This window comes from Phyllostomus discolor, chromosome 7, assembly GCF_004126475.2.
Source record: "Phyllostomus discolor isolate MPI-MPIP mPhyDis1 chromosome 7, mPhyDis1.pri.v3, whole genome shotgun sequence".
NCBI lineage: Eukaryota > Metazoa > Chordata > Mammalia > Chiroptera > Phyllostomidae > Phyllostomus > Phyllostomus discolor.
In genome coordinates, this window is record NC_040909.2 from 2859323 (window position 1) to 2883226 (window position 23904).

Sequence of the window (23904 nt, forward strand, 5' to 3'; positions counted from 1 at the left end):
CACACGCACCGCTGACGTGTCAGCAGGCTTGCCCACGGCCGTCCCGAGCCAAGGCTGGCCTCCAGGCACGCCCAGCCGGGCTGTCTTCTCGGCACGTACGCAGCTCGGCTCAGCTCGGCTCACGTGAGAAGCGCCTGCCCGGAAGCCAGCCCGCGGGTTTGGCCCCAGGAGCGGGAATCCCTCCACGGGGCGGCCCTGGCCACAGGCTCAGCCTGCGAGGTCGGCTCCCGACTCCAGCCCGAGGGCCGGCGTGCGGCCTGGCATCTCCCGCCCCTTCCAGAAGGTGCCACCGCAGCAGCGAGGGGCAGGGGCGTGCCGCCCGGCTGCTTCTGACCCTGTCTCTGGGCGGGGAGGCCTTCGGTTTCCCTTTTCTGGAAAGGGGGGGCCGGCGTGTGAGGGGGACCGGCCCGAGTCTGACAGGCCATCGCCCCGAGGAGGAGGAGGGAGGAGGAAAGGGCTGGTGTGTGAGCCGGTTACGTAAGAGGGTGTTGGTTTTGGCAGGGTGGCCAGAAATGAGTCACGCCTGCGTGGGGCTTTCTGACCTGGGCTTCTGTCCATGTGGGAGCCATGTGTCCAGCCTCGCGGTCAGAGGACAGCGTGGGGGTGGGGCCGCCGGCGTGACAAGAGGAGGGAGGCAGGTGGCTGCCCCAGCAGGACCCCCGGGGCCTCGGACCTCCCACGGGGGGCTGAGGAGTAGGTGGCTCAGGGTCCGGCCCCTGGGGGGAGGAGGGTCCGCCTGGAACAGCAGGCAGGCGGCCCCCGGGGCGGAAACACCTGCCTCGGATCCCGGCTCGGCCCCTGCCAGCCCGGCGACCTTGGGCTTCCTGGGGCAGCCTGCAGCTCAGCGCTCTCACCTGGGAAACGAGCCTCCTCCAGTCCGAACGAGTGCAGTTGTCCGCAGGGGGACGGGGGCACGTGGGACGAAGGGCACAGCCCGCTGACACCCAGCAGGACGCCGGTGCCCGCAGAGTGGGGAGGGACGTGCCCGGCCTCTGCCTGGCCCTCCTCAGGGCTCGTCCTGGGCCTCCCGGCCTGGAGCTGGGTTCCGGGATGGTGGACGCCGGGGTTCACAGAAGCGCCTCGGGGTTGGGGAGAGACGTTAACGTGTGGTGGTGATTTGTACTAATAAAGTTCTTATTGGTTAAGAGGGAATACGTTTTATTACACTTGTTTTCTGTCGGAAACACAGCTTCCGATACCGTGCTTTTGTGTGGTGGTCTGTGAGCCAGCCGGCCTGGTGGGGAGGGTGCTCGGCCCCTGCCGTTTTCACACATGGTCCGCATGCCCGGTCCCCGAGGGGCCGAGGTCGGGAGGCCCTGGCCGTGGCCTGGGGTGTGTACACGGCCCACGTCTGGGCGGGGCACCCACATCGCTGGGGTTTTCAGGGCTCCTGGACCCGGCCTTTTTCTTTCCTTCCTTGTTTGTTTTTGCCAAACAACCCTGTGGACTTACACACCGTGTCCTTTCCCTCCACCCTGGGAAACCGCGCGTCACCGGACAGCGGTCCTTCGTGGCCATCGGTCTGAGTCCAGACCTCGAGGTGGCGACTCAGCGTTCAGAACCCGTCAGTCACCGTGCTGGGCGTGTGCGCCCCGAACAGGCTCCCCCGAACAGCACGGCCGGCCGGCCACCGCCCTCGCGGGGACAGCGGGCGCTGGAGAACGTGCGTCCCGTGGGCCCCTGGCTTCGCACGGCCGGGCAGGAAGTAGGTGCAGGGACGTCCGTGCAGACCTGTGGCTGCTCCCTGCTCAGCCCCGCACAGGCCCCGTCCAGGAGAGGCGGTGGCCCAGGGGGACATGTGACCCCGGCTTACCTGTGGGGGGAGCTGGAAAACGGTGTTAATGCCGCTTCCTTCCGGAGCAGCCGGGCCGGCGGTTCAGGTGGAGGGCACGGCTGTGCGCGCGTCTGTGTCTGTGTCTGTGTCCGCCCCGCAGCGGGCCGCCGCCACTGCAGTCGGGCCGGGGTCCCCCACTTCCTGCGGAGTGCACCCGCGGAGTCAGTGCTGGAAGGAGACTTCTCGGAGGAAACTGGGGCTTTGCCGCGGTCTCCAGAGTCGACCGAGGAGCCGAAACACACAGTCAGAAGACACTCGGAATGAGCCGTGGTCTCGCCATGGTCTCTCAGGGCCACTGTCCAGCCCAGCCTCCCTCCCTCCCTCCTCTCTCCCCTCCCCTCCCCTCCCCTCCCCTCCCACCGCAGGTCCCGGCTGCTGCCAGGAGGTCCAGGACTGGGCACTCTCAGGCTGGCCTTTCAAACCCGGCCGCCGCCTGCTGTCGTAAATAAAGTCATGTGGGAGCTCGGCCGGGCTTCTCCCTCCAGCACCGTGGAGGCCGCTCCCCCACCGCATGGGCGGAGCCCGGCGGCCGCGGCTGAGTCCAGGTCCGAGCCCTGTGCCTGCTGGAGCTTTGCTTCTAGGTGTTAAGCTCCTTGGGGCAAAGAACCACAGCCCTCCCGTCTGTCCTGCGTCCCTCACCCCGGAAGGGCAGCGACAGGGCCAGGGAAGCCTGGCCAGGTGACCAGCACCGTGAGCCCCACTACATGGGGGCTCCCTCAGCCCACAAATGGGAAGTTGGGGGAGAGAGGGCCCTCTGCTTCTCGGTGGGTCACTTCCTCTGCTGCCCGCAGAGGCCTGACCGGCGGCCGGCACGGTGCCCCCTGCGTGCAGCGCTGGCCGTCAGGCCTACGACAGCTACACTGCAGAAGCCTGCCCTCCGGCCTGTCCGTCTGCGTCTCTCCCAGACCCCTGGGCGAGCGCCTCCACCCCACGGCTCCAGCTTCCACTCACATCAGCAGCCCCCAGGGGTGCTGCTGCGGGCTCCGCCCCTGCCCGTTTCCAGGCTTCCGGGCTGATCCTTGCCGGCCTCCCCTGGCCACGCTCGGCCGGCAGAACCCCAGGCTGGCCCGGCAGCGCCCCAGCCCCCGCACGCCCTCCTGTGTGCACATCTCACCAGCAGACCCGGCGCCCACGCCGGAGGCCGGCGTCGTCTTGTTCCCTCCAAGAGCTCTCCCTGGGCCCGCTCTGCCTGCGGGAAGTGGGACCATCTGCCTGCAGCTGGGATTCACGGCGAGCCGGGCAGGCAGCCCCTCGGGGTGCAGCGCCAAGCCCAGAGCAGCCCTGGGTCCACACTGGCCTCCTCGCGGGGAGGGAGGAGCTGGGATTTGGCCACGGGACTCCGAGCTGCCCTCCCTGCCCCCAGGGGTCAACAGAGCGCTGAGACTGGCTGCCCCTGCCCCCTCCATGACTGAAAGAGCCCCTCAAGGCCCCCGCCCCTGCCCCTGGGCCGTCCACGCTGCCGTCCCCGACTCCCCTTCCATGGAGGCGTGTCGAGAGCCCTGCTCGGCAGGGCCTTTCCAGGAGCTCGGTCCCCGACGTGTGGGGACCTCCCAGCTCACCATGCTGCCTCATGCGTGTTGTTCCTCATGCTTACTCGGTCCCACGGTGTCCCCTCTCCACGCCACCGCCCTCCCGCGCACTGGGGTCATAGCTTCCAGGACCCGCCCTCGCTCCCGCACCTGTGCCGTGGTGGGCGCTCAGCGAACACTGCTGTGTGAGTCGGAGCCCCGACCCTCTGGCTGCCATGTCCCTGCAACCTCGCACGCGTCCCCACGCGTGAACGTGACGGTGTGACGTGGGGAAGTGGTCGGAGGTTGCCGTTTCCAAGGTGACTCTCCGTACACGCGGGGGTTCAGTTCACCCCCACCCCGGGGAGGCATGTGTTGCAAGCTCGAAAGCAGAGCCCCTGACCCTAGAAGGGCCTCTTCCCTCCTCCCCTCTCGGCACTGACCACGGGTGGCGGTGGGTAACAGTGAGGAGCACAGAGTCCGGGGGCACCGCTGCCGGGACGAGGCGCCGTCTCTGTGGGTCTCGTGGGCTCTGCCCGGGGCCCACGGGGGTGGGCGCTGCCCGGGGCCCGGGAGGCTGCTCAGGGTCATGGGGAGCGGGCATCGGCGTCCAGTCTGCTTCCTCCTTGCAGCCCGAGGTCCTCGCTCCTCTGCGTACCTGCCCGCCTCCCCGTACAGACGCCGCCGCCACCCGTTTCCTGAGGCTGTCACACGCCCGGGGGACAGGAAGCGATGCGGCCTGGGTGTTCTTCGGGAGTCGTGCTGCAGGGCTGTTCCTCGCCACCCCCTCCTGCCCCCCCCCACACACACCATGTGACCGTGTGACTGTGTGTGCTGGAGAAAGCCTCTCCCCTCGTCATCGTCGTCGGGTGGGGGTCTGAGGCCTGGTCAGTGGACCCACGAAACAGCCGTCACTGCTCGGTCACGCAGGGAAGTTTAAAAGTAGACGTATGGCCCATAGTGTGGACGCCAGTGCAGGCTGACACAGCGAGTGAGTGTCCCTTCGGCCTCCGCTGGGGCCCTCGGCGTGAGCGCTGACCCCGGCAGGAGGGAGGCCCCGCTGAGCCGCGCGTCGTCTCCGTCTCCGAGGCTCCCGTCGCCACCGGTGCTGGGCTGGGAACCGCGCCGTTTCCAGAGAGGGGAGCGCGTGAGCGCCGAGCGCCCGCCTCCTGTTTACGAGAGGAAGTGTCCCGTTTAATCTCATTTTCACACCCGAAGCCGAAGCCCGAGCGGGAAGAGAACAGGGTGTTTTAACACTCCTCGGCGATCAGCTGCAGGCGAGCGGAGGCTGTGTGTTGTCACAGTTGTCTGAGTAGATTTCCACATTTGTTACCGGGCAACGTTGCCTCCCGGGGCCGTGACGCTGTGTCGGCTGCTGCCGGATCCACGCCTCCCCGCCCCCCCCCCCCCCCCCCCAGGCACAGCCTGCCTCCCTTGCAGGAGTTCAGGAGAGGAGGCGGCGCCAGCCGAGGGTGGGCTCAGTGGAGACACACGGCCTGGGCTCCTCCGTGCCAGGCCTGCGACCTGGGCCAAGACGGGGACCCTGCCTCATTGTGCTGTTGTTGACCACCCCGCCCCCGTGAGAAAGGGGTTCCACAGCCCAGCGTCACGTGCTGGGGTCGTCCTCGGGGCGCTTGCAGCCCAGAAGTCTTCGGTTTGGCCGCTACGAGGCCCCAAAACCAGTGCAGAGAGAACTGGGGTGCCAGGTGAGGTGCTGGGTCCCCTCAGGCCATGCAGCATGGCCCCCCACCCCCACCCACTGGGACAGACCCCGCCCCAGGAGACGTTTGCATGTGAAACCCCCACAACATGGGCAAGAGTCAAAGCCACGTGCCCTGGAAGAGAAAAAAAACAAATACGTCTTCCAGAGGCCGAAGGCACTGAGCTCTCCGGCACCTGGGACCTTTCCGGAAGTGTGCTTGGGCCGGAAGGTTCCCATGGTGACGGTTTCTCAGAGCGCTCTGTGGCATCCACGGGGGAGGCCAGGGAGCAGGGAAACGGCCTCAGCAGCGAAGCCCCCTCTCCAGAGAGGAGCAGCCAACGCACACCCCTTCGACACGGCCTCCCAGCGGAGACGCCCCAGGGACGGCAGCACCAGTCTGTGTCCCCTCCGAGCTGCCCGCCCAGGCCCTGAGGCGTCTCCGAGGTGGGGAGGCCTTCGCTGCCCACCGGCCTCCTAGTGTCCTCCCCGTTAGAAAGAGGAAAACAGCTGGTGGTGCCGGAAACATCTGGAAACCGGCGGTCAGCTTCCTGTGTGGAGTCAGACCGCCTGGCCTCCGCCAGCAGGCCCCGGGAGCCGTTTCGTTGCTCCTGGGGGACACGGACGCTGGCGTCGTCCGGGGGTGCGCTGAGGAGGCCCTGGGATTCCGCACGACCCTGTGTCCTGACCAGAGAGTGGGTGTGTTTGTCCACCTGAGGGGGCTGTGCCCCGAGGGTCCCGACCTTGGGCCCTCGGCCAGGGCCCTGAGCGCCCTTCGCTTGGAGGCCGGCCTCCTGCGGTTTGACCTTGGAGATGACGCTCCGCCCACCGGCCCGGGAAGCGCTGCTGCGGGAGAGCCGGGCCAGGCTGGGTGTTCCGGGCGCACGCGGGAGTCAGTCTACGAAGAAGCGCCCTTACGTAACTTCTATTTATAGCCCTCGCTCCGCGGCTGCCTGCAGTCGGAGTCGCTGGGAAGGGATTTAACGAGCTCCGCGCTGCGCTCGCCTTCGGAGCTGGGAGAGCTCGCTCCTTCTCAGACGCGTCAGCAAGGGATCTGGCTGGGTGGGCGGCCGGGGGTGGCGCCGGCGCGTTGCCATGGTGTCTCTCGGGGGCTCTTGCTCACCCCCCCCCCCCCCCCCCCCCCCCCGCCTTTCTTTCTGGATCCGTCAGCGTCCTTGTTCCTCACACCTACTCACTCGTGGTCCTGGCACCTGCCGCCGGAAGCAGGATGCTCTTCCTTCCCCGAGAGGAGAGTCCCATTGTGTGGCTCCCGGACCACGGGAGAGCCTCGGCCAGGGTGTGGTTTCCGGCCCTGCCCTCGCCCGCCCGGGCCTCCCTGACTCTCCCCTATTGCACAGCCCCGGCCCCGGAGCATCCCTCAGCCCCAGGGGCTGACCCGACCGTGGCCTTGACCCAGGAAGGTGCTGTTTGTGTCGCTGCTCGTCCCCCTCGGTGCCTGTCCCGCGGGCGGGCGAGGCCCTGGATCCAGCGCTTCCTGCACCCTTCCTGCACCGGAGCCCCACGCAAACAAGGGGATGTTTGTCCCCCACTGTTGTTCTGGAGCTTGGGCAGCGTGTCACCGGCAGGCTGGGCGTCAAAGTTGCTCGGCCAGGATTTTTTTTTTTTTTTTTTTTAAGCAGCAGCGGCCCCCAGCCACCTCTCGGCAGGAAGCGGAGCTCCCTTTCTGAGAAGCGAGGCTGGTGGTGCCGGGAGGGCCACCCTGCTGGCGGCCGGGGCCCTCCGAGCAGAGCCGTTGGAAAGACGCAAGCAGGGAGGCGGTAATGACACGTTCTTAGAAAAGAGAACACGGTTCTTGTGAGGACAGGCTTTAAAAAAAAACCCAAAAATCCCAGAACCCACCCCAGCCCTGCCCGGGGGTTGCGCAACCCTTAACGACAGGAGCCTGTTGGAGCGATCAGCGTTGTGCTGACTTCCCCTCAGTGACCCCTGTCAGGCAGCTGCGTGAACCGGCCCAGATTCCAGGCCGGGGAGGTAGTTTTCTTCCCCCGTGAGTAACGGCAGGGACTTTCCCTCTGGAACACTTCCAGCCGAGCTGGTTTTGCCGTTGAGACTTTTCTCGTTGGAAACTGCCGGCCACTCGAGTCCTGCCCTGGGGAGGGGGTGTGAAGGCACCCTGACACCAACGAGCTCGGAGTCCCAGCTGCGTGCGTGGGCATGTCCCCTCCCCAGGGAGAAGCCCGCCCCCCGAGTTCTCGGCGGGAGCACCGCGGGCCGTCCTGCACCCGCCAGGCGCCCAAGCCACTTGTCCCCCTTTGAATGCAGGGCTTTATCTGAAACCGGCCTTGCTGCCGGAGGGGTGTTTGCACGGCAGGCGCCACGTTGGGGTTTGAGAAGCGAGTTTTGTCGGCGACCTCAGCCCAGAACCTGCAGTCAGCAGGCCCGGGGGCGGGGGGGCGGCGGGGAGCCGGGTCCCAAGATGACATCCTTCCTGCCCCGCAGCTGATACTGCCGGGGTCAGCAGGTCGGGGCCAGGAGCGGTTCCCGAGACGGAAGCAGGAGGGCCTGGCGGCCACCCACGCCGGTCTCCAGCAGGGCTGAGCGTTACAGGGACCACAGGGGCTCCTGGTTCCTGAGTTACACGTCAGCCGCCGCAGGTGCAGCGCCTGGGTCGAGTGAAGGCTTTTGGAATCCCCCCAGGGCTGGCGTGCACCCGTTCAGGGGGCAGATATTTAGGGAACACGGACCAGTGCCTGGCACCGTGTGACTTGGCTGTGATGTGGTCAAGGATGAGCCCCACACAGGCCCTGCCCCTGGGAGTCCACGGTCCAGCCAGCGAGGTGCGTCCTCCACCAGTGAACGATGAAACAGACGGGAGAAGCGTGAGGGAGAGCCCCCCACACACACCCCCCAGCCCTGACAGAGGGTTGTTGCGGTCCCGCCTGCTGCACCGCAGGGGCCGGGCGGGGCCGCTGGGGTCGGAGTGGAGCAGCTGCGGGGGAGGAAACGACGGCTAGACGGGTGTCACCAGCTTGGCTGCTACCCTCGGTCACCTCCCTGCCGACCCTGGGTCAGTGCTACTGCAGGGCACCCCGTCGGCTCGGGCGCCCTGACTCGTCTCGGCCACAGCGGTCCCACGGGCGAGCGGCCTGAGTCCACCCAGCCGTGCGTCGGCGCCTCCCCCTCTGCCGCGTCCTCAGAGGCTCCTGACGGCCCGACCCAGGGGAGGGGCTGCACATCCCGGAGAGCGTCCCTCGGGGTCCAGACGGCCGTGACCCGGCAGTTGGCTGGACTGAGCAGAGGACTGAGGGGCGGAAGACCCCAGGTCAGGGTAGCGCTCGCTTCGCTGGACGGCCCACCGTTCCGTTGGTCGGCAGGGGCCCTCGGCCGCGGCAGGCCGGGGCCTGTCCATTTTCCTTGAGGCTCTGTGGTCCAGCGGGTCTGCCACAGTTGGTTGGGCCTCGTGTTTCCCACTTCGTGTGTGCCCTTCTGTGATGGGCATAGTGCCCAGCTCATGACGGGTGCCCAGTGGATGGTAGGTGGATGCATGGATGGGAGGACGGACGGATGGATAATAGACAGGAAGATGGACAGGTAGATGGGTAAGAGGGTGGGTGGGTGGATAGAAGATGGATGGATGGATGAATGGGTAAGCGGGTGGGAGGACGGATGGGTGAGTGGGTGGGCAGGCGGATGAAGCAGTCACGGCCCTGAAAGAGAACAGGAGGGCGGTGGAGGGCACTGAAGACTCGAGCCTGGAGGGTGCAGTGACACACAGGACGATAAGACCAATCAACGGGGGCGGGGGTGACTTCCGTGCTGGCGTTCGGGAGTGGGGGGGGGGGCGCAGAGCCGGGGAGCCCGAGTAGGAGCAGGTCCTGGGTTGCGTGCTGGGCACACCCAGAGGTGAGGGGAGCGCGAGCAGGAGCAGAGGGCAAGGGGTGCTCTGTGGGCGGGGTCGGGCGCTTGCCAGAGGAGCTCGGGCCCACGGCCAGAAGATGGGCCGGCAAGGACTGCGGCTGCCTGCTGGCCAGCGGAGCCGCGGGGGCTCCGTGGGGAGGGGGGGGGGGGGGGGACAGGGGCTTCGAGAAGCTGGTGAGATTGCACGTCTTTCTGGGACCGAGAGCCGCGCGCCTCCTTCGGTAGGGGAGCGCCGCCCTTCCGAGGGGGTGGGTCGCCTGGCAGGAAGATCCGACCGGGAGAGGCGAGCGCACAGTCTCTCGCCGTGTCCCGCTCCTCCAGAAACTGCCGTCTTGTGTTTTGGGGTAAACAGCTCCCAGCAGCACGGTGTTGACAGAGACGTGGAGAGCCAACTCGCGTAGGTGAAGTCGGCTCCCCATGTTGTGTCTCACCCTCACGGTTACACCGATCCCGGTAGTCAGGCCAGAGCCACGCGTGCGTGCAAGGGGGAGGAGGCTCCTGTCGGTGTGGAGCGCCTGCGCCCCCTGCCCCTGCCCCTGCCCCTGCCCCTGCCCCTGCCCCTGCCCCTGCCCGGCTCTCCTCGCCAGCTCCGAGCTGCGCTGCTTGAGCTGCCTCCGTCGCCCGGGGAACTCCCACATGCACACTTCAGTCTCGCTCGCGACACGGTGCCCTAGCCTGGTCCAGAGGGAGCCTGCAGGGACGGGGCCCGGCTGACACGCCAGCAGGGCGGCGCTCAGGAGCCCTCAGACAAGCGGTGGCCCTGCAGCAACCCACCAAAACGCCCCTTGTTCCCACTGTTCGTGGGGTCACGTGTGTGCGGGGGGCTACCCCTCAGCCGGCTTCCCAGGCCCAAGTGCCTCCACTCAGTGAAGGCAGCCCGAGCCGTTTGCGTCAATGGGTCCTCGGAAAACCCCGGGCCGTGGGAGCTGGGGACCGGGACCAACAGAGCGCGGAACGGTGCTTGGCCCCGTCCAAACGCAGGCCGTTGCGGGGGTCCTGCGGCCGGCCCTGGGGTCTCAGGCGGGAGTCGGCAGCTGTGTGAGCGTGTTCGGGTCTCCCTCCCAGCACTCCTTTTTCTGCCGCCTGACGGAGGACAAGAAGTCGGAGAAGTTCTTCAAGGTCTTCTACGACCGGATGAAGGTGGCCCAGCAAGAAATCAAGGCGACGGTGACGGTGAACACCAGCGACCTGGGGAATAAGAAGAAAGATGACGAGGCCGACAGGGACGCCCCGTCCCGGAAGAAAGGTGAGCATCCGCCTGCTGCTGCCCTCCCGGCGGCTGGTCTGCGTGACTGCCGGGGCGGCCCCCTCACTCCCTCCCATCCTTCCATCTTCCGTCCTCCTATCTTTCTGTCCTCCTGTCCTTCCGTCCTTCCGTCTTTTGTCCTCCCAGACTCCAAACTGCGCGTGCACCCGGCTTTCAGGGGCAGGAGACGAGGCTGCTTGTGACACAGCGCCTCCCACATGGCTCCCCCTGCTGTGGGGGCTCTGCCTGTCGAACCCATCCCTGTGCAGCCTCGACCGCACCCGGGCAGCGCCGGCAGGAAGTCCGTGAGGGAGCCTTCGCTCTAGTTTTCCGTTCAGCCTCGGGGGGTTGAGGAAGACGAAGCTTCAGCACGGGGCGCACCTGTCCTCCGTGGGCTGGGTCCCCCGCGCCTCCTGCACCGCGTGTTCATGACACTCCTCCCCCGTCGCCTCTGCTGGGGGAAGCAGCAGTGGGTGGGGGCCGGCCGGGGCCGGGTCGAGGGATGGCCTGAGCGGGCCGGCACCCTGGAGGGCGTCAGCAGCAGACGTGACCCCTGCACACGGTGCAGGTGCCCGCAGCCCACCCCACCCGGAAACGTCTCCAGATACTGCCCACGGCCCCCCAGGCGGGGAGGGCGAGCGCAGGCCTCGTGGGTGGCCGCTGGTCTGGAACGGGGGGCGGGGGGGAGGGAGGAGGGGAGAAGATGGCCTCCCGGGCACCAGGCACTGTCTGCAGCACGTTATATGCGTCGCTGCATCTGCAACCCCAGTCCACCCTGGCAACCGGACACGGTTGTCGTCCCATGTGGCAGATGAGGAAAGGGAGGCACAGAGATGGTGACTCGTAACTTGTCCTGTTGAAGGCACGCAGCCAGTGGGCAGTAGAGCAAGCAGGTTCGAGCCGGGCCTTCTGGCCACAGAGGCCGGTGGCTGACCCCGCAGTGCCTGGTTGCCTACCGGGGCTCTTGGAGGGTGTGGTGAGACCCTGCAGAGCCCCCTCACAGAGCAAGGGGCCCTGGTGGTTGTCACAACCAAACATCCGTTCTTGTTGTCGGTGCCGAGGGCCTTTGGGAGCCCGCTCTGGGTGAAGTTTAGCTGTGCTTCCCCATTCCACAGATGAGGACACTGAGGCCCAGAGCCTCAGCTGCCTGGGGTGGGCAGGCCCCAGAGCAGGCCTGGGCGGGGGGCAGAGCCGAGAGCAGCCCAGCCGGGCCCGGCTCCGCCGTCACCCTACCCAAGGCCCGAGAGCAGATGGGAGGGACCCTGGTGGATGCGAGGGTTGTGTGTCTGCACGGCCCCCGCCCAGGACCCGTGGCACTGACGCCCCCCCCACCCGTGTTTCAGCCAAAGAGCCCTCGGCCCACATCACGGAGGAGGTCCGGGAGCAGCTCCTGGAGGCCTCCGCCGCCACCAAGAAGGCCTTCGCCACCTTCCGGAGGGAGGCCGACCCTGACGACCACTGCCCGCCCGGGGAGGGCGCCCAGGCCGCGGCCGACAAGCCCAAGGACGAGCTGGAGATGAGCGCGGTCGTCACCATCATGCAGCCCATCCTGCGCTTCCTGCAGCTGCTGTGCGAGAACCACAACCGCGACCTGCAGGTGGGGGCCGGCGGGCGGGCAGCGCGGCAGACTGGGAAAGTGGGGTGCGTGGAGGATGCCGAGTGTCCGGTGGCGAGTGGGTGGCTCTCTGGCGTTGCACACAAAGCGGAGCTCGACGGGGCTCGTCGCGTGGGTCGCTCCGCACACCCTGCGCTCGGTCTGTGTGGCCGGCCCAGGGGCAGCAGCGGGGTCGCTGGGCACGCCGTGGGCGCGAAGTGTCCTCCGGGGGTTGTGCGTGCCGTAGAAGAGGGGGTGCTCGTCCCCGCGGTGCCCCCACCACGGCGGCGCTGAGCAGCGTGGCCGAGGGGGCTCCTGCTGCGGCCCCCGCAGCGTCTCTAGCTTGCCGCCTGCTGACGGGGGTGCCGGTGGCAGGTTTACTCCCCCTGCTGGGGGTCGGGGCCGTTTCCTGGCCTCCCCGTGGCAAACAGAGCGTGGCGACCGCCCCCGCATCCTCCGTGACTGGAGGTCTGCGTGCCCGGGACGTGCCGTGACCAGGTCAGAGGGAGCCTTCAGTCGGTCTTCCGAGAACACCTTTTTGGGGTGCCAGCTTTCCCCCGTGAACGCACAAGCCTTCCGTGACTGCGCACAAAAGCGCATTTGCAGTTAATTTCTGCCGCTTTTCGAGAAGCGCAGTTAATGGAGTCGCGGACAAAAATGCCCTTCACCGAAGCGGACGCCACTGCCCACGGCAGTGGCGTGTGGCTTGCTGTGTCGTGTGGAGGGCGCACCTGCTCTCGTGTCCCTCGCTGGCACGGCAGGTTCACCTGGGGACGCTCACACGGGCACCTGCACACCTGCATGCATGTACACACCCCAGGACTGCTCCGGCCCCTTCGTTAGTGACGGAGACAGCCTCGCTGGGTGACCCAGGCTCCTGCCGTGCACAGGACGTCAGCCAGCCCGTCTGTCAGAGCGTACTCGGCAACGGACCGTCCCCAGTCCTGGGCTCGGGGCCCTTGGCCCTCAGCCCACACCCTCAGCTTCTCTGGAGATGCCTGTGGGCGTCCCACCCGCCGAGAGGGCGGCAGGCCAGGGTGGGGAAGGGAAAACCGGGGCCTTGAAAAGGCTGCAGGAGCCGGAAGTGGGTGACCCCGGAAGAGGCCTCCTCTTCTGCCCCCGAGCAGATCCCCCGGGACCCCGCCGTCGTGCTGGCAGGGGGGCCGACCCACCAGCTCTGCCCGCCGCTGCCTCTCTGGGTCCGCTCGCCCGGAGCAGTCCGAGCGGCAGGCAGAGCGTGACGGCTCCCTCTTCTCTGCGCCCCCCCGCCGGCCTCAGAACTTCCTGCGGTGCCAGAACAACAAGACCAACTACAACCTGGTGTGCGAGACGCTGCAGTTCCTGGACTGCATCTGCGGCAGCACGACCGGCGGCCTGGGCCTGCTCGGGCTGTACATCAACGAGAAGAACGTGGCCCTCATCAACCAGACGCTGGAGAGCCTGACCGAGTACTGCCAGGGCCCGTGCCACGAGAACCAGGTGAGCGCGCCTGCTTCCCGGGCCAGGGGTGGCGGGGCCCGCCTGTCGCTCTGGCGGCGCTGGCACCAGGGACCAGCTCAGAAGTCCCGTGGTCCCTGCTGGTGGGTCTCGGGACTTGGGGTCGGGGGGACCGAGGCCGTTTTTCCAGCTGGAAGGAAGGCACTCTGCTGCCCCTGACGCCCCTGGACGCGACCTGGTCCCAGGTGGCAGCCGCGTCCTTCCTCGGCCTGGCCTGGTTTGGTGCGAGTGTCCGACGCTGACCTGACTGGGGGGAGGTGTCGAAGTTGAGGTTAAATCCAGAAGCCCCGGCTCCATGTCAAAGGCTATGACGGACCCCAAAGTAGCTGCTCAGTGGCAGGAGGTCTCAGCCCACGAAAGAGAAGGTCCTCCACCCGCGAGGCAGTGGACAGTTCGCATCTTAACGCCACGGGCGGTCAGAGACGAGGAAGACCCATCGTCCCAGCCTTGGCCTCCCGAGCAGGGGGTTTCGGGGGCAGGCCCCCAGTTTTCTGAGTGGAGTCACAGCTTCCCCGTGGCCTCTTGTAGGTTCCGTGGCTTTTTGTGTTGGTGCCACCGTGAGAAGGGTCTTCACCTCTGATTCCAGCTCCCTCCTGCTGGGAGGGGGCAGGCCGGGGCTTCAGTGGCCGGTCCTAACCCGGTGGCCGGGGCAGTAGGACATGCTAGGCTCCTTGGGGGACAAGCCTGGGAACCTCACCGTGGGCAGGTGACATACCTGGGGGGGCAGAACCCCCCCGACTCAGTCATGTGCACTGACCATGACATGAGGCCGGGATCTGATGGGGTCCACCTTCCTCTCCCAGTCCCCCGAGGAGTCAGAGGGGGGTGCCGTCCCGGTGAGCGTGTGGAGGAACCCCAGACTGCAGCAGGTGGTGGGAAGAGCACCCCCAGACATCTGAGCGAGCTTCCTGGTAGCCCCCGCCCGCCTGACTCTGGTGCCAGGTGGAGGTCTGCTCAGCAGGCCATGGGCACTGGGCTCGGCGTCGCCCAGGGGTTCACGGATGCCCGCCGGTGTGCACGGCACGGGAGGCTTGCTCCCCCAGTGTACGCCCTAACTGAGCGCGTGCCACCTGCACCCCAAAGGGCGCAAGGAGGACGGAACGCTCCCGGGGCGGGGGACAGGGCTCAGCCCGGAGTCGGCCTCTCCCCGTATTTCCCCTCACGAACAAAACGCCGGCCGCACAGTTTGGACGAGACGCGGCCCACTCGTCAGCTCCCGCACAGGGGGACTTTCCTGCTGCTCACTGTTCATTCTGAAACTGGAGATTTCCATCTGTCTCTTACTCTCACCACTCTCTCACGGAAAGCCTGCAGCTCTCCCCTGGAGACGGTGCCGGGAGTGGCAGGCCTCCTGTCGAAGTAGCAGGTCGGCCCGCTGGCCCCTGGCGTCTGAGCTGAGACGTCTGACATGTGACCCGTGCGTGTGCGTGCATGTCTCCCCCAGAACTGCATAGCCACCCATGAGTCCAACGGCATCGACATCATCACAGCCCTGATCCTCAACGACATCAACCCCCTGGGGAAGAAGAGGATGGACCTCGTGCTGGAGCTCAAGGCAAGTGGGGCCCAGCCAGCGCCAGGCGGGGCCCTGGGAGCAGCCGCTCTTGCGCTCGGCCTGAGCCTGCGGCGGGTGCCGCGGGGCAGAGCTCACGATTCAGACCAGGTCTCTCAAACTAAAGGCACGGTCCACGCTGCCGGTTCCGACTAAAATGCAGAACTTCAGGCCCTGTCTTCCAAGTAAGGGTCGTGTGACACGTGACAGGAGGCCGAGGTTCACTCTCAGTCACGGGGACAAGCCCTCGTCCCTCCCAGCCTGGGGGCAGACTCCGCACTGAAGGCCGTGACTGGGACAGTTGCAGGCCGCACATGGTGGCCACACCGTCCCCTCCGTGGCCGGGGACCCTCCCCAGTTGGCGAGCGGCACGGCCAAGCCCACATGGAACCAAAAGCGGCGAGTCCCACGTTTTCGGGGGGCACCTGGTCCTCCGCCGCTGCCGGCGTGGCAGAGGCGGCTCCTCAGTGTCGGTTTTAAAGCAGGGGAAGGGACCCCAGCGCGGACCCCCGGGGGGGTGCCAGGGCCCCAAGGGTGTGCCGACTCCCCGGACACCCTCCGAGTTTCGGGACTGACCGTTGGGCAGCAAGGGCTTAGCTGCCGGCTTCACGGGCGGCCTCCAGCGTGTTTGAGAAGCTGGTGTGCCATTCCCGAGGTTGAGTTCTCGAGTGAGCCCAAACACGCGTGCCTTCCCTGCGAGGTAGGGGACCCAGAGACCCTCCGAGGGCTCAAACACCCAGTTCTGGGACGTGAGCTCATGGGCTGTGCCGGTGTCTAAAGTGGGTTCTGAAACAGGCCAGCCTCACCGAGCACGTTTCCTTTGCGACTGTCCCCATGTTGGGGCGTGTGGAGACGTGTCCTCAGTCGTGCACCACACGCAGCACTGAGCACCCCGCCACTGTCGCTGAGCAGCCCACCTGAGCTCTCTGCGTGAGCGGAGTCACAGCCGTTCTGTCCCTCGTGCTGTCGAGGGCTGAGCGTCCCAGCGAGCCGTTGATTTGGGTGAACGCATCACATGGGAATCCCCCCCCCCCGCCCCGTTTCAACCCCTCTGACGGCGTGTGTGGTAGGAGCGGCCCGACCGCCGCTCACCGGGGTGTTGCTGGTGGGAGCCGACGCTAAACTGAGTTCCGTGTGCCCCCAGCCAGTGAGTGTGGCAGTGACCGTCCCAGCTGACCCAGTGATCTGTGGGCTACTCCAGAAACTGCTGCCCCTGGGAAAGCCGCCCTTCGATGACACAGCAACCTAACTGAACCCCTGGGACCTGGGGTGGGGGCTGGGGGGCCCGGACAGATACTGCCCCCTCCCTGCAACAACAAGAGCTTCAGGTCCTGTGCCCGAGGGGCACCCAGGCCCTCAAACCAGAGGGGCGGAGAGCACAGGGAGGCCCTTGGAGGCCGTGTGGGAAGCCACGGTGCACGTGCACACAGCTCCTCGGCCGTGTGTGCACACGTTCCGCACACGGACCGTGTCAGCTGCCCTCGTCTGACAATAGGGGTTAGAGTCGCCCTGTGGGACGGCGGGGGGAATGACCTCTACCGCCCCCTTCTCTGGCCTGCGAGGCTGAGCAACAGCGTTGACAGCCACTCTCACCCTGGAGGCGGGGTGGGGGTAGACAGCAGGGTCTCCCTGCACGCCACCACGCTGTCAGGGTGAGGGGGCCGGCGGACCCGCAGCACCCACGTTTCAACCTCCACCGCCCGCTGGCACTGCCCCGGCTGACGCCGGAGGGGAACGGCGTATGTCTCTCTGATCCGCGGCAGAGTCTGCAGACGCGTTTCGGGGAGTGAGCTGTCCGTCTGGTGTAGGGGTTTTCGTGTGCAGCGCCCTGGCTCTCCCCGGGGTGCCATGTCTGCCGAGTGTGTCTGGCCGCCGCCCCACGCCGCCCTCTCGGCTCACCGCTGCCCGTCTCCCCCCAGAACAATGCCTCCAAGCTCCTGCTGGCCATCATGGAGAGCCGGCACGACAGCGAGAACGCCGAGCGGATCCTCTACAACATGCGGCCCAAGGAGCTGGTGAGCGGAGCGGGGCAGGGCGGCCGGCCACCAGGGGCCCTGGTAGCGGAGCAGGGGCCGGCTTCCCGGGGCGTCGGCATCCGAGGCAGGCCCCTGGCTGGGCCGAGGTGGCGTGCCACCTGGGTGTGGTGCCCGCCCTCACCCGGGTCTCGGACACACACGGACACCCCCTCGCCGTGCCCCCCGCAGACAGTGCAGGGGCGGTCGGGGCCTCGTCCCAGAGGGAAGAGGGTGGTACCGCCTGGTGGGACAGTGTCCGGGGGCAGGCCGGCGGCCCCTCCGAATGGCGGCTGCTCTGTGTCTTCCCTCTCACTGCCAGAGGTCTGGGCGGCGGAGCCGTGTTCAGGGGTGCCGGTTCTGCGTGTTCTGCTCAAGGAAACACAAGCCCGCTTTTTCCCGAGGGGCCATGTGCGCAGGGGGCTGCGACTCCCGGGTCGGGGCGGCCGCCCTCAGACGGCGACCGGAGCTGGGACGGACTCGAGTTTGGACTCTTCCCACGCGTTGAACTGTGACCGACGGGCGTTAACGAGGGCACTGTGCTGCCCGTGCCCGGTGCACGCCCGCCCGGGGCTGGAGTCCCTGTCCGCGGCCCTGCAGACAGAGCTGCCGGCGAGCCCCGTCCTTTGACCTGGGGCCAGGCTCATGTCCTCGAGCTGACGGAGCAGGTTATGTAACGGGGTGGGGGTAGGGAGGCAGGCACAAGGCCAGGGCTGGTCGCTCCGCAGTGGGGGCGAGTGGCTTCAGAGACCCCGTTCCAGCTCCCGTGGACCAGGAACAGGCCCCATGTGAGGGTCTGGCAGAGACCCTCACAGCCCGGGGCTCTGGCTGCCCTCTGGTGCCTGGGCCGCCCCCCGGTGGGTGAGGGACGCCGGTCTGGTGGAGGTGGGGAGGGGGTGTCAAAGGTGAACGTTGTGGAGCGAACCTGGCTCTGAGACCCCACGTAGCAGGGAGGCTCTGATGTCCAGTGTGTGTGTGTACACATACATGTGTGTGCACTCACGTGCACGTGTGTTCTGGCCCCCACACCCTCTGCACTGTGTTCGGTCGCTGTTAGAACCCGTGGGAAGGCAAGGGTCCTGTCTCCAAACCCGCTTCCAGGGCCTGGCCTAGCATCCGCACCGGGCCCGCCGCAGGCTTGGCCTTGGCCGTGAGGAGTAGTTTAGAGTCACATTCTGTGGGCACGCCACAGGTTCCGTGCCTCTGAGTCACCAGGCACCGTGTTCCTGTCCTTGGATGACTGCGTCCCGAGTGACGTGTCCCCTTGATAGACACTGGCCGAGCCCTCCATCGTCCCGGCCTGTGCTGGGTTCCAGGCAGGGGCTGAGATGTGGGCGGGCCCAGGCCTGCTGCCAGGAGCTGGGCGGGGGGCAGGGACCTAGGGGCTCCAGGGAACGCACACTCCCAGGTCTGGGTCAGGCCCGTGTGGCCTGAGGAAGGCACCGGCCTCTCCACGTCTGTTCCCTCGTTCAGAGCGAACGAGCGTCTTTGACGCCCCCCTCCCCCACGGAAAGCCTCTGAAGAAATGTCGGGTGCCGAGGACAGAGCTTGGCACACGCCAGGCGCTCGGAGATGTCCCTCGTCGGGGGGTGGGGGGGGGCTGTTTCCACCTGGAGCAGGCCGTGGGGGCGGGGCAGTCGGAAACCAAGGAAAGCTTCCGCGGCTGCTCCCGAACAAACGCCCGTGGGTTTCTTGTCTGTCCCGGAACGGCCCAGGCAGGCGGGGGAAGAGGCGGCCGCAGGACATGTAGAGATAGGGGAGGTCTGGCCTCTGGTCTTCGTTCGTGTCCCATTTTACTGTTTAGAGTCACTTTCGTAGCCATCGTCCCCTTCAAAATTGTAGGCGTGAACCCGCCAGGGACTGTCCCCTCCCCTGTCTAGGAGGAGCGCTCGCGTCCACTCCTCGAGTCCAGGAGGCTGGTGGGTGGCAGCTGCCTGTGGCCGTGTGGGCGAGGGGCCCGAGGCTCCGCCCGCGCCGATGGGAAGAGGCTGGGCATGGCGAGCGCGTGTGCCCTGGGACGGGAAGCCACATGAGCATGCTGCGGGTGCCGTCCGTGTGGGCCTGCCCTGACGCGGGGGCCGGTGTGCCCGGCCCTGCCCGCAGGTGGAGGTCATCAAGAAGGCCTACATGCAGGGGGAGGTGGAGGTGGAGGACAGCGAGAGCGACGAGGAGGACGGCGGGAACGGCGAGGACGGGGCCGCCTCCCCCAGGAACGTGGGGCACAACATCTACATCCTCGCCCACCAGGTACCCGCCCTCCCGGGCCACCAGGCACGCCCCCCCCCCCACACCCCCCTCCCCGGCTGCACCCGGGGCTGGTCTCCGCCCCTGACGGGGCCCCAGGTGCCAGGTTCAGGACGCTCCCGTTTCCCCACTCGGCTGGGGTCACGTCCCTGGAAACCCCCCGCCCCCGAGAGCATCCCCCCTGGGCAGCAACGCATGGGGGGGTGTGGAGGGAGCCCCGGGCCTGCCGTGAACGTCGACCGGGGAGGCTGACCCTGCCCGGAGAAGTCAGCCTCGCTGCCTGGCCTCCCGCGTGCGGACGTCTGTGGGAACCGACTTGTCCCTGAGACTGCCTTTGGAGGGGGTGGTAACCTTTGAACCCTGGCACCAGGAGGCCCTGTTGCACAACACTCACCCCAAGTGACTGGGCTCTGAGGTCACTTCCTCTTGCTGGAGGTCACTGTGCCTCCGCCACAGGTTGGGGGGTGGAGCGGGGGAGGCAGCCTGCAGCTCTGCTGTGGGTCGTGCCTCCCGCCCCCTCCAGGCCCAGGAGTCAGATCCAAAATGACGGCGGGTGGGCCGAGGTTGCTGGGCCCCGCCGCCGCGCCACTGCCGAAGGATAGCGGTCTCCTGCCCTTGGCGCCTGCACTGGCCACCAGGAGGGCACCCGCGCCCTCTGAATGGAGTCCCAGGGCTGCACGGAGACCTCGTCTCCCTGCCGCCGGCATCCAGGGCAGCTTGGCCTCGCGTGGGCGTGAGCGTTGCAGGCTGCTCTGCGGGCTCCCGGAACACCTGCGCAGAGCCCTCCACGCTTGCGGGGGGCAGCAGGCCCCTGCGCCTGCCCCTGCCCCTGCCCCTGCGCCTCGCAGCCCACCTCGGCTGCCATGCATCCTCCGTCCCGGAGGTGCCGGGGCCGCGCCCGTCACCGGGGGCCGCAGCCCTGACGGCGCACTGTGTTCCAGCTGGCACGGCACAACAAGGAGCTGCAGAGCATGCTGAAGCCCGGCGGCGGGCAGACCGAGGGGGACGAGGCTCTGGAGTTCTACGCCAAGCACACGGCCCAGATCGAGGTAACACGGGGCCCACTGGGCGTGGCCCGCACAGCCGGGTGCGTCTGTCCGTCTGCGCCCTGCTGCACGCCAGCCCCGCACTGGCTGCCGAGCGTCGGGGAGGCCTGAGGCCGCCCTGAGCAGGCCACGGGGCAGAGGGACTCACGGTGGAGTGGGGTCAGGAAGGCGGCCTGTGCCGAGGAAGTGACACCTGAGCCCAGACCCCAAGGAAAACGAGGCTGAGACAGGCGGGGCCCAGAAGGAAGAGCTTCTCAGCCGGGACAGGCCTCGGAGCTGGAGTTGGGGGAGCTGGGGGGTTGGAAAGGAAGGACAGGACCCAGCTCCCCCGGAGTCCTGCCTGCGTCCCCGAGACGTGTGGGCTCTGCCCGGGACAGTGCTACGTTCGCAGGAGCGAGGGTGAGACCTGCCTCAGAGGCACGCGCTCCCCAGGCCTCCCTGGCCCTCCGGGAGCCGAGCAGGCCCCGGGCCGTGGCCCAGACAGGGAGACCTGCCAATACACGCAGAGCAGCTGTGTCCCTTGGGCTGTCAGCTGTCAGGGTGGGGCTGGAGTTTCCACCCAGGCCCGGCTGACGCCTGGGCGTCGGGTCCGTGTCACTGAGAATCAGGGCAGTGGACCTCTGTCCCCAGGCTGTAGGCAGGAAGGGTTGACACACCTTGCCGGTTCGAGGTGTGGGCGAGGTCACCCTTAGGGGCGGGAGGAGGACTCGGGCATGTTCTTCCGACTCCCGATCGCAGGTCTTTCCCCCCCAAAAAGGAGTGGGCAGGTGACGAGCTAAAGAGAAAAGGCCGGGCCTGGCGTCCCTAGCTCTCCAGGCCTGCCCTTGGCCAGCCCCCCACCTCTCCCACTGCCCAGGACATTCTCTGTGCACCCGGAGGCCTCGGTGACCCCAGGGGCTTTCCTTGCAGACCCGGGGCTGGGCAGCCCTGGAAGTGGGGCTCCATTCTCGCCAGGAGGCCTCTGTCTCCTGCCCGGAACCTGCTGAGCCCAGAGGTGCTTCCGAGGTCACAGCCACCCCCGAGTGGAGGGCTGGTCCGGAGCCCGCCCAGCCGTGCATAGCTGGCCGGCTCCCAACAGTGCAGGCTGCAGGCGGCCCCCGTGCCTGTCACCTGGGAGCAGGATGAGGGGCGGGCGCTGGCCCCCAGCCCCACACTGCACCTCCAGGTCAGTGAGAGTGGGTCAGGGGCCGGCCAGTGTGAGAGTGAAGCTCCCGTACCTGGTCTCCAGCTGGACCTGGGGGCCGCTGGTCCAGAAGCCCGGAGAGCCACCTGCCAGAGTCCAGGAGCCAGCGCTGTGGGAACCTGCTTTGCCTCTGAGCATCCCCACGACGCCTTGACCGGCTGCAGCAGGGGGAGCGGGACCCAGATCTTCTCGTGCGGGGGTGGCCCGGGCCCCCCAACCTCCCCAGGCTCCACTCTCCCCGGGGGATGAATGGAGGCGGGCCGTGCCATGTGGTGCTGTGCCCCGGCCCCCTTTAGAAGTCCCGCCCGCTGTGCCTGTGACTCAGCACAGTGTCTAGGGGTTTGAGCAGGCCTCACCGCGCTTCCTGCTGTCTGGGGACTGAGCCAGTCCGGGGGCCGTGGGAGGTGTCCCCCTGGGGCCCAGCCAGGCCAGCGCCAGGAGCGGTGAGCGCTGCCCCGGCGATTCCCAGGCTCACCGGTTCCTGCTTCGCACGTTTCAAATGCTGTGTCAGGTGAGAGGCAGGGCGTCACTGCAGCCAGGTAATCCAAAGGTGGCTTTGTCGCAGTTCCTGTGTAGTAGGGCAGGTAACCCAGTGGTGCCGCCTGAGAAAGGGTCCCCGGTGGGTGTGCACCACGGGCCAGCCTGGCACTGTCCCACCCAACGGACACCAGCCAGGTGAGGCTGTTTAGGTTCAAACGCAGGAAAACTGAACACTCGGTCCCACAGTTGCTCGAGCCCCATGTGCCAGTGCCCAGAGGCCACATGGGACGGGGGTCCGTGCCTGTGGACAGGACAGACACGCAGATACAGCCACGTCACCACTGCGGGCTTCTGTGGGGCAGCCCCAGCCGCAGTCTCAGTGGCTCTGGTGGGTTAGTCACAGGGACCCAGTGGCCGGGTCCGAGGTCAGAAAAATGCCAGGTCTGAACCGCACTCCGTCTCTGACACGGAGCCTGTGGCCGGGGCCCCTGCCCGTGTGGAAGGGGCTGGACGATGATGGTAGCGCCCGCCTGTCTCCCCGCCCCCAGATCGTCCGGCTGGACCGAACCATGGAGCAGATCGTCTTCCCGGTGCCCAGCATCTGCGAGTTCCTGACGCAGGAGTCCAAGCTGCGCATCTACTACACCACAGAGCGCGACGAGCAGGGCAGCAAGGTCAACGACTTCTTCCTGCGCTCCGAGGACCTCTTCAACGAGATGAACTGGCAGAAGAAGCTCCGAGGTGGGCCCCAGGCCTGGGCGGGCGGCGGGGGCTGGGGTCTCCGAACAGGAGTGGAGCTGGGGGGACCGGAGACACCGCCCGCCTCCGGGCGCCAAGCGGTCCCACTGCCGACAGGTCGCCCCCCCAAAATGGAAGCTGTTCTGGAGCAAAGACCGTGTGTGAGGGGTCAGCGACACATACTGTCCACCCACCCACCCCTGGCAGGTGGTCATCATCCCCCGCTTCGCAGGCAAGGGTCTAGGGGAGGCTGGGTACTTGAACTTCCTCCCGGGTGTTGCCGTTGTCCTTGTCTGGGTGCTGCGTGACCCCGGCTTCAGGAGGCGACCCCGAGTTCGAGTATCCAGACGAGCACAGGCCCCTCGGCACTGCAGTCCCACTCTGATCGGCGGAGGGCCCGGGGGGCCGGCGGGCGGACGCGTCCTCTCAGCCCTGTGCTGCCGGCAGGTCCACGTGGCCCCTCGGGTGGTGTCCTCAGCCTGGCGTGGGAGCCTCCACCCGCGGGCTGCGTGGCCCGGGCGGGCCCCTAGCCTCCCCCAGACCCTCACCTGCGAACTGGGGAGGAAGGCCACCTGACGGGGGTCGGTGGGTGGGTGGGTATTGCGTGTAGCTGGCCCTCATTTAGTCTTTGTTTCAGAACAGCTTCCGTTTCGGTGAGGCTTAAACGCAGTTGTCAACGGAGAGGTTTTAATTGGCTTCAAAGCTCCCAGCTGGGAAGCGGGAAATGGAAGACAATGGTGGAATTAAATGCGATTTGCGTGTCGGGGAGGGGGAGGTGTGTGCGTCACGACTGCAGCCACGGTGAAGCGCGCGCCCCCTCGGGGGCTGGTCTCTCCGGTCGACAGTCTGCCGGGGCGTTTTCCGGCCCCACGTGGGCCGGCCGCGGGCCTCCCTGAGCGGTCCCGGAGTCTCGGGGTCTGGTCTCCGAGGCCAGGTCTCCGTGGCCAGGTTTCCGTGGCCAGGCGCAGACACATCCAGGCCTGGGGCCGGAGTGGTTTGGGGTTGTGTCCTGCGAGGGTTACAAGGCACAAAAAGTAGGCTTTCCAGAAGCCCTCTTCCTTGTTCTGCTCACATACGTGTGTTCACAACACACACGTGCACTCAGTGCCCGTGCATGCGTGTTCTCACACACTCACAACGCACGTGCATACTTACACATGTGCGCACAGCTGCAGTGCACACATACATGCAGTCACAGTGCACACGTGTATGCCCTCACACACAATGCACACCCCCTCCCTGATAGGTCCTGAAGACCCTCCCCCCAGGACAGGGGAAATCACAGGCGGATGGAGGCCGTCGTACACGCCGGCCCTGGCTGCCAGCGGCCCCTCCTCGCCTCCACGTCCTTCGTGGCGTCCCATCTGCTAAGGCCCTTGTACGCGCAGGTTC

The 23904-nt window shown here is 67.3% G+C and overlaps 1 protein-coding gene across 1 annotated transcript in view; it reads left to right on the forward strand.

Annotated features, from left to right (window-relative positions):
• ITPR1 (inositol 1,4,5-trisphosphate receptor type 1) overlaps positions 1-23904 on the forward strand; it is a 214465-nt gene that overhangs the window by 156743 nt on the left and 33818 nt on the right. Inside the window, 8 exon segments of the mRNA XM_036030250.1 lie at positions 9986-10166; positions 11510-11763; positions 13039-13239; positions 14702-14812; positions 16729-16824; positions 18925-19068; positions 20007-20114; positions 22323-22515. Of these exon segments, the coding sequence (XP_035886143.1) occupies positions 9986-10166; positions 11510-11763; positions 13039-13239; positions 14702-14812; positions 16729-16824; positions 18925-19068; positions 20007-20114; positions 22323-22515 (1288 nt within the window).